Below are 13,416 nucleotides of genomic sequence, written 5' to 3'. Positions count from 1 at the left end.
AAATATAGTATATCTCTCCATCTAATAAGGTCTTCCCTGTGGTCTGTTAATACACTTTACAAGTATCTCCTCTGGGGCCTTGCCTATCTTCTGTTAAATTTATTACTATATATGCTTCATATTTTTTGTTGTTGTTATAGATGCTTTCTTGTTTTCTTGCTGGTTAAAGACTTTTAAAACTTTTAATACTTTTGCTTTGCAAAAGACCCTGTTAAGAAAATAAGGAGACACTCATGTATGCTGGTGGGAATGTAAAATGGTGCTGGTGGGAATGTAAAATGGTACAACTTTGGAAAATAGTTTGGTAGGTTCTTATAAAACTAAACATGCAATTACCATGTAACTCAGCAGTTGTACTCTTGGGCATTTATCCCAGTGAAATGGAAACTTATGTTCATACAAAAACTTGTACATGAATGTTCATAGACCTTTATTTATAATAGCCAAGAACTGGAAACAGCCCAGATGTCCTTTAGCAGGTGAATGGTGAAACTAACTGTAGTACATCCATACTATGGAATACTGCTCAGCAGTTAAAAGGAATGAAGTATTGATATGTTCAGCAACGTCAGTGAATGTCAAAGGCGTTATGCTGCGTGATAAAAGCCAATTGTAACAGGTTACGTACTGCATGATTCCATTTATAAAGCATTCTCGAAATGACAAAATTATAGAAATGAAAAACAAATTAGTGGTTGCCAGGGGTTTAGGAACAGGGCATGAGGGGAAGAGGTGGGATTGAATATAAAAGGGCAACAGGCAGGATCCTTGTGGTGGTGGAGCTGTTGTGTATCTTGACTGTAGTGTGGATACATAAACCTACACGTTGATAACATTACATAGAAATAAATACAACACAGACACGTACCATGTGTAAAACTGGGGAATAGGAATAAGACTGGTAATCTTATTTTCTCTTTGCTAGCTCTTAAGATCTTCTGTATGTCTTTGTTCTTGCTGTCGAAAACTCAGCCTCTGTGCACCAGTGCCAAATCGAATTTCGGAAACAGAGTTTGGGGTGAAGTAGAAAAGAATAGCTTTATTGCTTTTCCAGGCAAAGGGGGACACAGTGGGCTTGTGCCCCTCAAAAACTGTGTGTCCCAACCTGGGGGTATTTGGTGACGACTTACAGCAGTGATTCAAGGGCAGGGCTGCTGATAAGGATCAGGGTGTGCGCAGGGCCTGCACCCCTTTAATCTGGTCTCAGGTGGTCTCTTGAAGAGTTTCTCTGGTTCCTTTAATTGGAAATGAAGAATGCTAAGTCTTCCATTTGTTGGGGGGTTTAGTTCTGTAAAGAGCTCAAAGATATGTTTATGTGTATCCCTGCCCCAAGGCTGCACTACTGTTTCTGGACTGTTCCTCCCTTGTCTCTGCAACCCCTCCCTTCCCTGATTAGCAACCATTCGAATCTGCCCTGCGGAACTCAGGGAAGGTCATGGAGGCTGGAATCTATTCCCTACAAACAGGAAATAGGGGACACTGAAAGGCTTCTGTGCCCAGGAGCCCCATAGGGTCCTGCTTGGTTTCAGTCTTATATAGTTATTTTTTTGTTTTTTTTGTTTTTGCGGTTCGCGGGCCTCTCACTGTTGTGGCCTCTCCCATTGCGGAGCACAGGCTCCAGAAGCGCAGGCTCCGGATGCGCAGGCTCAGCGGCCATGGCTCCGGGGCATGTGGGATCTTCCCGGACCGGGGCACGAACCCGTGTCCCCTGCATCGGCAGGCGGACTCTCAACCACTGCGCCACCAGGGAAGCCCCAGTCTTATATAGTTTTGATATCTACTTACGGAGTTATTTTTGGTTACCCTCCTTGAGATACTTTGTGATTTTTTAATCTGACAAAGAAAATCTTTCATAAATTCTGGGAAATTCTCAGCCAGCATTTTTTCAGATATTGCCTTCATTCTCTCTCTCTTCTCTTTAGGACTCAGATTAGATATCTATGGGACCTTCTCACTCTATCCTCCATGGCTTTTACCCTCTTTCCACTGTCAAAGTGGAAATACTTTGACCAGGTTCTCAGACTGGAAGTTTTTCTGGCCACACAAGTAGTTTTAGCTGCAAACCCCTATATGGGACAGCTTGTGGTTATAAAATCTCAGATTTTTTTCCCCCCTCTATCTTGCACCCTTAGCATGGGGTTACTAGTGGGGGTTATTCCTAATTTACCCTTTAACTGAGCCCTTTGAGAATTCTAGCTTTAGGCGCCAGATCTTCTGTTAGATTTTCCATCTTGGGTAAGTCCTAGGTTATTTTCCCTTTGCCTTGTCAGGGAGGAAGAAATTTTCCTCTACCCCTCTAGGTTCTTCAGACTGGTCTAAGAATTAAATTAACATGAGACAGATTAACGGGAGAAAATCAAACGATTTTGATTAATGACACGTATACATGGGAGAGACCCAGAAAAACTGAGTAACTCGTCTTGATGGCTGAAGCCCTCATCTTATATACCATCCTTAGCTAAAGACGAAAGAGGATGTTGAGGGTGATGAGAGTCTTTGGTGGGAGATGACCAGGAAAAGCAGAGTAAACAAGGCTGATTATGATGCAGATTTAAGTCCAGACCTTCTCCACTGATAAGAGTTTCTGGAGATTTGGTCATCCTCCTCTTGGTATGAGGTACAGCATGAGGGACAAACCCTTACAAATAAGATTTCCCTTACAAATGGAAATTTTTTTTACAAAAGGGTAACTCTTACTTGGTTTTCAGAGTACTTCTCATGTCTGCTGTTTCTTAGAAAATGACCAGTTTAAGACAATTAATATGCCACAGAGACATATTTTAAGGTGGCAAATTCTGTTCCCCTACACCTTCTTCACAAGAGATTGAAAAAATTCAAACTTAGGAGTCTCCCTGGTTTGTACAAAATCCTCAGGGTATAAAAATCAGGTTGTGTGCTCTGCTTACCATTTCTGGGTTCCAGCTTTCACTCGGCCTCTGATAACTCTTTACTTTCTTGCTTACCCTGTAATGTATTGTAAATATTGTTGTTAACATTTTACCTAATATTTTACTTTTATTTCCATAATAGTTAAGTGTCTAATCCATGATACTGTAGGAAATGGCAATCCTGTTATAAGCTTTTACAAGTTCAGCTTTGCTTTTTTAAAAAATTGTTTATTATTATTATTATAATTATTATTATTGGCTGTGCTATGCAGCTTGCACAATCTTAGTTCCCCGACTAGGGATCAAAGCTAGGACCCAGTAGTGAAAGCACCGAGTCCTAACCACTGGCCTCCCAGGGAATTCCCTTTGCTTTTGTTTTTTTTCTTGGTTGTTTCTTCTTTTTATATTCAGTGTTTTGATTTTTTTCCCTATGTTTGTGTGGGAGTTTTATTTTAACAGTCTGTATTTAATATAGAATGTCTGTGTATAGACTGTTATGGACATAACCAACAAATCCTTACTGAGCGCCTACTTTACACCAGGCACTATTCTAGAAATGGGGATTTGAAGGGGAGGAACAATAATTTTTCCTCTACCCTTCTAGGTTCTTAGCTGAGAAACCCCTGTGATAAAAAATTAACAAGAGAAAAACAAGTTTTTTTTTTTTAACGTCTTTATTGGAATATAATTGCTTTTCCATGGTGTGTGAGTTTCTGCTGCATAACAAAGTGAATCAGCTATACATATACATATATCCCCACATCTCCTCCGTCTTGCATCTCCCTCCCATCCTTCCTATCCCACCCCTCTAGATGGTCACAAAGCACCGAGCTGATCTCCCTGTGCTATGTGGCTGCTTCCCACTAGCTATCTGTTTTACATTTGGGAGTGTATATATGTCCATGCCACTCTCTCACTTTCTCCCAGCTTACCTTTCCCACTCCCTGTGGCCTCAAGTCCATTCTCTACGTCTGCGTCTTTATTCCTGTCCTGCCCCTATGTTCTTCAGAACCTTTTTTTTTTTTTAGATTCCATATGTATGTGTTAGCGTACAGTATTTGTTTTTCTCTGTCTGACTTACTTCACTCTGTATGACAGACTCTAGGTCCATCCACCTCACTACAAATAACTCAATTTTGTTTCTTTTTATGGCTGAGTAATATTCCATTGTATATATGTGCCACATCTTTATCCATTCATCTGTCGATGGACACTTAGGTTGCTTCCATGTCCTGGCTTTGTAAATAGTGCTGCAGTGAACATTGTGGTATATGACTTTTTTTGAATTATGGTCTTCTAAGGGTATATGCCCAGTAGTGAGATTGCTGGGTCATATGGTAGTTCTATTTTTAGTTTTTTAAGGAACCTCCATACTGTCCTCCATAGTGTCTGTGTCAATTTACATTCCCATCAACAGTGCAAGAGGGTTCCCTTTTCTCCACACACTCACCAGCATTTATTTGTAGATTTTTTGACAATGGCCATTTTGACTGGTATGAGGTGATACCTCACTGTAGTTTTGATTTGCATTTCTCTAATGATGAGTGAAGTTGAGCATCCTTTCACATGTTTGTTGGCAATGTTTACATCTTCTATGGAGAAATGTCTATTTAGCTCTTCTGCCCACTTTTCGATTGGGTTGTTTGTTTCTTTGATATTGAGCTGCATGAGCTGCTTGTAAATTTTGGAGAGTAATCCTTTGTCAGTTGCTTCAGTTGCAAATATTTTCTCCCATTCTGAGGGTTGTCTTTTCGTCTTCTTTATGTTTTCCTTTGCTGTGCAAAAACTTTAAGTTTCATAGGTCCCATTTGTTTATTTTTCTTTTTATTTCCATTTCTCTAGGAGGTGGGTCAAAAAGGATCTTGCTGTGATTTATGTCATAGAGTGTTCTGCCTCTGTTTTCCTCTAAGAGTTTTATAGTGTTTGGCCTTAAATTTAGGTCTTTAATCCATTTTGAGTTTATTTTTGTGTATGGTGTTAGGGAGTGTTCTATTTTCATTCTTTTACATGTAGCTGTCCAGTTTTTCCCAACACCACTTACTGAAGAGACTGTCTTTTCTCCATTGTATATTCTTGCCTCCTTTATCAAAAATAAGGTGACCATATGTGTGTGGGTTTATCTCTGGGCTTTCTATCCTGTTCCATTGATCTATATTTCTGTTTTTGTGCCAGTACCATACTGTCTTGATTACTGTAGCTTTGTAGTATAGTCTGAAGTCTGGGAGCCTGGTTCCTCCAGCTCCGTTTTTCTTTCTCAAGATAGCTTTGGATATTCGGGGTCTTTTCTGTTTCCATACAAATTGTGAAATTTTTTGTTCTAGTTCTGTGAAAAATGCCATTGGTAGTTTGATAGGGATTGCATTGAATCTGTAGATTGCTTTGGGTAGAAGAGTCATTTTCACAATGTTGATTCTTCCAATCCAAGAACATGGTATATGTCTCCATCTGTTTGTATCATCTTTAATTTCTTTCATCAGTGTCTTATAGTTTTCTGTATACAGGTCTTTTGTCTCCCTAGATAGGTTTATTCCTAGGTATTTTTTTCTTTTTGTTGCAGTGATAAGTGGGAGTGTTTCCTTAATTTCTCTTTCAGATTTTTCATCATTAGTTTATAGGAATGCAAGAGATTTCTGTGCATTAATTTTGTATCCTGCTACTTTACCAAATTCATTGATTAGCTCTAGTAATTTTCTGGTAGCATCTTTAGGGTTCTCTATGTATAGTACCATATCATCTGCAAAACAGTGACACCTCTTGTTTTCCGATTTGGATTCCTTTTATTTGTTTTTCTTCTCTGATTGCTCTGGCTAAAACTTCCAAGTTATGTTGAATAATAGTGGTGAGAGTGGACAGCCTTGTCTTGTTCATGATCTTAGAGGAAATGGTTTCAGTTTTTCACCATTGAGAATGATGGTGGCTGTGGGTTTGTCATATATGGCTTTTATTATGTTGAGGTAAGTTCCCTCTATGCCTACTTTCTGGAGGGTTTTTATCATAAATGGATGTTGAATTTTGTCAAAAGCTTTTTCTGCATCTATTGAGATGATCATACGGTTTTTTCCTTCGATTTGTTAATATGGTGTATCACATTGATTGGTTTGCATATGTTGAAGAATCCTTGCATTCCTGGGATAAACCCCACTTGATCATGGTGTATGATCCTTTTAATGTGCTGTTGGATTCTGTTTGCTAGTATTTTGTTTAGGATTTTTGCATCTATGTTCATCAGTGCTATCGGCCAGTAGTTTTCTTTCTTTGTGGCATCTTTGTCTGGTTTTGGTATCAGCGTGATGGTGGCCTTGTAGAATGAGTTTGGGAGTGTTCCTCCCTCTGTTATATTTTGGAAGAGTTTGAGAAGGATAGGTGTTAGCTCTTCTCTAAATGTTTGATAGAATTCGTCGTTGACGCCGTCTGGTCCTGGGCTTTTGTTGGTTGGAAGTTTTTTAATCACAGTCTCAATTTTAGTGCTTGTGATTGGTCTGTTTATATTTTCTATTTCTTCCTGGTTCAGTCTTGGAAGGTTGTGCTTTTCTAAGAATTTGTCCATTTTATTGGCATATAGGTGCTTGTAGTAATCTCTCGTGATCGTTTGTATTTCTGCAGTGTCAGTTGTTACTTCTCCTTTTTCATTTCTAATTCTACTGATTTGAATCGTCTCTCTTTTTTTCTTGATGAGTCTGGCTAACGGTTTATCAATTTTGTTTGCCTTCTTAAAGAACCAGCTTTTAGTTTTATTGACATTTGCTACTGTTTCCTTCATTTCTTTCTGATCTGATCTTTATGATTTCTTTCCTTCTTCTAACTCTGGGGTTTTTTGTTCTTCTTTCTCTAGTTGCTTTAGGTGTAAGGTTAGGTTGTTTATTTGAGATGTTTCTTGAGGTAGGATTATATTGCTATAAACTTCCCTCTTAGAACTGCTTTTGCTGTATCCCATAGGTTTTGGGTCGTCATATTTTCATTGTTATTTGTTTCTAGGTATTTTTTGATTTCCTCTTTGATTTCTTCAGTGATCTCTTGGCTATTTAGTAGTGTATTGTTTAGCCTCCATGTGTTTGTATTTTTTACAGATTTTTTTCCAGTAAATGATATCTAGTCTCGTAGCGTTGTGGTTGGAAAAGATACTTGATATGATTTCAGTTTTCTTAAGTTTACCAAGGCTTGATTTGTGACCCAAGATATGATCTATCCTGGAGAATGTTCCATGAGCACTTGAGAAGAAAGTGTATTCTGTTGATTTTGGATGGAATGTCCTGTTAATATCCATTAAGTCCATCTTGTTTAATGTATTATTTAAAGCTTGTGTTTCCTTATTTATTTTCATTTTGGATGATCTGTCCATTGGTGAAAGTGGGTTGTTAAAGTCCCCTAGTATGATTGTGGTACTGTTGATTTCCCCTTTTATGGCTATTAGCATTTGCCTTACGTATTGAGGTGCTCCTATGTTGGGTGCGTAAATATTTATAATTGTTCTATGTTCTTCTTGGGTTGATCCCTTGATCATTATGTAGTGTCCTTCTTTGTCTCTTGTAGTAGTCTTTATTTTAAAGTCTATTTTGGGGCTTCCCTGGTGGCACAGTGGTTGAGTGTCCGCCTGCCGATGCAGGGGACACGGGTTCGTGCCCTGGTCCGGGAAGATCCCACATGCCGCGCAGTGGCTGGGCCTGCGCATCCGGAGCCTGTGCTCCGCAACGGGAGAGGCCACAACAGTGAGAGGCCCGCGTACCGCAAAAACAAAAACAAAGTCTATTTTGTCTGATATGAGAATTGCTACTCCAGCTTTCTTTTGATTTCCGTTTGCATGCAATAACTTTTTCCATCCCCTCACTTTCAGTCTGTGTGTGTCCCTAGGTCTGAAGTGGGTCTCTTGTAGACAGCATATGTATGGGTCTTGTTTTTATATCCATTCAGCCAGTCTGTGTCTTTTGGTTGGAGCATTTAAGCCAATGTAAGTAAATAGCTACATTTAAGGTAGCTTTTGATATGCATGTTCCTATTACCATTTTCTTAATTGTTTTGGGTTTGTTATTGTAGGTCTTTTCCTTCTCTTGTGTTTCCTGCCTAGAGAAGTTCCTTTAGCATTTGCTGTAAAGCTGGCTTGGTGGTGCTGAATTCTCTTCGCTTTTGCTTGTCTGTAAAGGTTTTAATTTCTCTGTTGAATCTGAATGAGATCCTTGCTGGGTAGAGTAATTTTTGTTGTAAGTTTTCGCCTTTTATCACTTTAAATATGTCCTGCCACTCCCTTCTGGCTTGCACAGTTTCTGCTGAAAGATCAGCTGCTAACCTTATGGTGATTCCCGTGTATGTTGTTTGTTGTTTTTCCTTTGCTGCTTTTAATATTTTTTCTTTGTATTTTAATTTTTGATAGTTTGATTAATATGTGTGTTGGCCTGTTTCTCCTTGGATTTATCCTGTATGGGACTCTCTGTGCTTCCTGGACTTGATTGACTATTTATTTTACCGTATTAGGGAAGTTTTCAACTATAATCTTTTCAAGTATTTTCTCAGTCCCTTTCTTTTTCTCTTCTTCTGGGACCCCATATAATTCAAATGTTGGTGCATCTAATGTTGTCCCAGAGGTCTCTGAGACTGTCCTCAATTCTTTTCATTGTTTATTCTGCTCTGTGGTAGTTATTTCCACTATTATATCTTCTAGGTCATTTATCCGTTATTCCCCTATTGATTCCTTCTAGAGAATTTTTAATTTCATTTATTGTGTTGTTCATCGTTGTTTGTTTCCTCGTTAGTTCTTCTAGGTCCTTGTATTTTTTCCATTTTATATCCAAGATTTTGGATCATCTTTACTATCATTACTCTGAACTCTTTTTCAGTTAGACTGCCTATTTCCTCTTCATTTGTTAGGTCTGGTTGTTTTTTTTTTTTTTTTTTTTTGTGGTACACGGGCCTCTCACTGTTGTGGCCTCTTCCGTTGCGGAGCACAGGCTCCGGACACGCAGGCTCAGTGGCCGTGGCTCACGGGCCCCGCCGCTCCGTGGCACGTGAGATCTTCCTGGACCGGGGCACGAACCCGTGTCTCCTGCATCAGCAGGTGGACTCTCGACCACTGTGCCACCAGGGAAGCCCCTGGTGGGTTTTTACCTTGCTCCTTCCTCTGCTGTGTGTTTCTCTGTCTTCTCATTTTGCTTAACTTACTGTGTTTGGGGTCTCCTTTTCGCAGGCTGCAGGTTTGTAGTTCCCATTGTTTTTGGTGTCTGCCCCCAGTGGGTGAGGTTGGTTCAGTGGGTTGTGTAGGATTCCTGGTGGCAGGGACTCGTGCCTGTGTTCTGGTGGATGAGGCTGGATCTTGTCTTTCTGGTGGGCAGGACCGCATCCATTGGTGTGTTTTGGGGTGTCTGTGACCTTATGATTTTAGGCAGCCTCTCTGCTAATGGGTGTGGTTGTGTTCCTGTCTTGCTAGTTGTTTGGCATAGGGTGTCCAGCACTGTAGCTTGCTGGTCATTGAGTGGAGTTGGGTCTTAGCGTTGAGATGGAGATCTCTGGGAGAGCTTTCCCCGTTTGATATTATGTGAAGCCAGGAGGTCTCTGGTGGACTACTGTCCTGAACTCGGCTGTCCCACTTCAGCGGCACAGGCCTGACACCCAGCTGGAGCACCAAGACCCTGTTTGCCACACTGCTGCCTGCAGTCCCAAGTCCCTGGGACGTAGCTCTGAGCAGCTCCCCAGAAGTTTAATAAACATGTATACTCCTATATACATGGGAGGTACCCAGAAAAAAAATGAATAACTCCCTGAAATGGCCCAAGCCACCACCTTAAATACTAGCTAAAGACAAAAGAGGATGTTGGGGGAGGGAATAGGCCAGTTTGGGTAAGTTACCAGGTTACCCTGGTAAACAAGGGTAAGGTTGTTTTGCAGATTTAAGTCCAGGCCTTCTCTGCTGGTAAAGGGTCTCTAGAGATTTGGACCTCTTCCTATTCCTGGTACAGAGAGACAGCTTTACAAATGGAGATTTCCCTTATAAATGTAAATGTCCCTTACAATAGGGTAACTTTCACTGAGTTTTCAGAGCTTCTCCCTCATCAGCTGTTTCTGAAATATAATAAACCTAAAATAATCCTTATGCCAAAAGGGCATATTTTGGGGTAGCAAATCCTTCTGGCCTTCAGGGCAGAAGAGTGAACAATAATGAACCAAAATCCTTGCCCCCAAGGAGCTTGAATTCTAGCGAGGAAGACATGGGACATATAGGCTGTTAGAGATAACGTTAAGGAGAAATAAAGCAGAGAAGGGGACTTGCATCTTTGGAAAGAATAGCTCAGGAGAAGGTCACATTTTTACGGAAAATGGGGTGTGAGCCATAAGCATTCCAGATAGAGAAAAGATCTCTATGTTTTATAAATGCCTAAGAAAATAAAATGAAAATTCTCTGTAGTTTCATATTTACACCATGTCACAGATATTGCTATTTATTTATTCATTTTCCTCTTAAATCTCAGTATCTCTTCCTGTTTCTGAGCCCAACACCATAATTTGGAATCTCCAGCCAGGAGGCCTGACTGACTCTATGTTTTTGGACAAGCTACTTAACCTCTTTGAGTCTGTTACCCCCTGTGTAAAGGAAGACCACTGTTTAACTCTCAGGACCCATGGGCAAGATGAGATAACATTTGTACGAGTGTCTGACATTTCATGGGTACTCAATAATTGCTAGTTTCTTTCTTTTTTTTAATTCTTCCTTCCCTGTCCACACTCTTTTCAGCACTTGTTTTCAGTACTTGTCAGTAAATTTGCGATCAGATTCTTATGCAACACGGTGGAGAAACCATGTGATACACAATTAACCAAAGACAAATTAGGAACATTAGGAAACTTGATTTTAAAAAAAGAAACTTTCCGAAGTGTTTTTTGCTAACTTTGGTGCTCAAGGTTACAGAGATAAAGCCAAGCCCTGTGCACTTCCCCCTTAAAGATATTTTTCATTGTATGCCAGGTCAGCAGTCCTAGTAGATCTGAATTTGTATATGTAAAAGTCTACAGATTCTCCAGTTATAGTCAAACTCAAGGCAAGGGGAGACATATCACATTCATATGCAAATACATCTATATTCACATTCTTAATCCAACTTAGCTCTAATTTTGCAGTGCAAATTGGTAAGTTTTCTTGAGAGTGTTGGTGTGCCACTAAAAATGGAGGAAATGTAAGGGTAAGGGTAAAGCTCCATGTAGTTTAGGTCTGAATGAAACCGAAACCTAGGTTTAGAAATAAAAGTAGAGCCTAGGGACTTCGCAGGTGGCACAGTGGTTAAGAATCCTACTGCCAATGCAGGGGACACAGGTTTGAGCCCTGGTCTGGGGAGATCCCACATGCTGCGGAGCAGCTAAGCCTGTGTGCCACAACTACTGAGCCTGTGCGCCTATAGTCTGTGCTCCGCAAGAAGAGAAGCCACCGCAATGAGAAGCCCACGCACCGCAACAAAGAGTAGCCCCCGTTCGCCACAACTAGAGAAAGCCCATGGGCAGCAACAAAGACCCAATGCAGCCAAAAAAGAAAAAAAAAAGTAGAGCCTAAAATCACTCATATTCTTTGGTGAGCTTATCTTTGATTTGAGGGTCATTAGACCTTAATTGTAGTACCGGTTTTGATACTGACTCACTGTGGGGTCTCACTCAATTAGTTTTCCCTGTCTATATCATGAGCGACACTTCCTTGCCTTGTACGGCTGTTGAGATTTCATAGTGCTTGTGTTGTTTTAGTGCTTGTCTGACTTTCATAACATCAAAGTCAGACAAGCACTAAAGATAAACAAAGTACAACTATTTATACTGTATGTTTTTGGTTTTCCGTCTGTCCCCAGCCATATCATTGACCATGCCCTGCTGGACGTGCCCTTCCTTCAGCTCCCTGAGGAGATGCCCTCTGCCCTCCGAGAGCAGCTGGACCACACATTCTGAAGACACCAGTAGTCCTAGTTTTGGCCCTTCGTACACAGGCCTGCAGCTCATCAGTGCTGAGGAGCAGAGTGGCCTGGCTTCCAGGGCCGACTCGACTGGTAAGATGGAGCCCCAAGCCAGAGGGGTCTGCAAATCACTTTTGGTGACCTGTTGCCACTCATCAAATCTCTGCAGCCAGGTTTGTTTGCAGAATGAGTTCAGGCATAGTCATCCAGTCAAAAAGCTAGAATCCTGAGTGGTTCAAAATTGCACTGGGAAAAAACATGCACACAGATTGGCTGGTTGGTTGGCAAGGTTATCAATACTGGGAAACCATTTGACAGTGTATCTTAAGGGGCTGTTTTCTGACTGTTCTGTACAAGTACGGTTCCCTGTCAATTTATTTTCTCCTTGGTTAACCGAACTATGTGTAATATGAACAAGGCTGAATCTTTCATCCTACCACCCACGCACCTTCCCTATTCAGCAAGAGGGAGGTTACATTTAAGCAGAGAAAAAGGAAATGTTATGTGAAGTGGAATGAGAATCAGGATGCAGCCACTGTGTCCAGAGTACAGATCATTTTGCAGTTCTGTTTTTTCTGTTGTGCCTGGATTGAGCTATGCGCCAGTGTATAACATCCCATGTTCTCATTTATTACATTTCCGGTAGGTGTAGGGTGGGATGCTGGCTGGCTTTGCAGGTAGAATATGGGCCTGTCAGCAAGCACTGTATTATGGGTTGGGTTTAGGGCAGCATTGGAAAGATGTTGTGTGTGGTTAGTGTTTTGGTTATTTGGCCCAAGGGATTGCTTTCCTTTGAAAGTGATAGAGTTACTGCTGGTTTCTCTGTAGATGAATTTACCCAGTGTGTCCAACAATATGTTTTTCCTTCTCAAAGGTGTGCTTTAGGAATTTGTCTCTGGATCATTTTTCAAATTTGGGTAACATTTGTCCTCACGGTGTGTGCTACTGGGAGGTTCTACAAGTAAGAGTGATCCCTCTTGCAGACTAAAGGGTTCAGACAGGATTTGGTTTGGTATTTGATAATATTGCAAGGAATCCTAGTTTACGATGGTTTCTCTCTCTCTCTTCACAAGTCACAGTTCTTTATTGCATTTTGTTTGCACTGACACACTCAGTTCTGGTTGATGCTCTGTGACGGATGATCTTGATCAGCAGCTGAAATATGCCCTCATACCCCCCTCTCCACCCTGGGGAGCACTTCATGGATGGGAGCATCTTGTGGATGGGAAGTCACAAGCTGAGGTGGTGAGGAAGAGAGGCGGTGCTTGCCTCCCGTTTGCATCTCCTTGCTCTCAACCTCTTTGCCAAGCCTTCCCGTGGAGGAGGCTAAGAGCACACAAATGCTGGAGTCAGACTGCTCAGGTTCAGATCCTCCTTCTGCCATTGTGACCTTGGGCAAGATTCTTAGTATCTTTACGACTCAGTTTCCTCATCTGAAAAATGGCCGTAATAATAGTTCTTACCTCAGCCAAATTATTACTCACTCCAAGTGAGACAGTTTATGTACAACGTCTTAACATAATGCCTGACACAGAACGAATGATCGTCAAGGATGTGATTTCTTCTCTCTCCTGCCCCAGGGTTCTTATTGCTTTAGAGAAGTAGAGGTGGGC

The 13,416-nt window shown here is 41.0% G+C and overlaps 1 protein-coding gene across 4 annotated transcripts in view; it reads left to right on the top strand.

Moving 5' to 3' along the window:
- STON2 (stonin 2) overlaps positions 1-13,416 on the top strand; it is a 150,826-nt gene that overhangs the window by 50,434 nt on the left and 86,976 nt on the right. For all 4 annotated transcript variants that reach the window (XM_033416828.2, XM_004262303.3, XM_033416741.2 and 1 more), the window contains exon 4: positions 11,702-11,896. In XM_033416828.2, coding sequence (XP_033272719.1) covers positions 11,702-11,896 — 195 coding nt within the window. The remainder of the gene's footprint in view (positions 1-11,701; positions 11,897-13,416) is intronic.

This window comes from Orcinus orca, chromosome 2 (genome assembly GCF_937001465.1).
Source record: "Orcinus orca chromosome 2, mOrcOrc1.1, whole genome shotgun sequence".
NCBI classification, from domain to species: Eukaryota; Metazoa; Chordata; class Mammalia; order Artiodactyla; family Delphinidae; genus Orcinus; species Orcinus orca.
The sequence above is the reverse complement of the archived record's forward strand: the minus strand, read 5'-3'. Positions and strand labels throughout refer to the sequence as shown.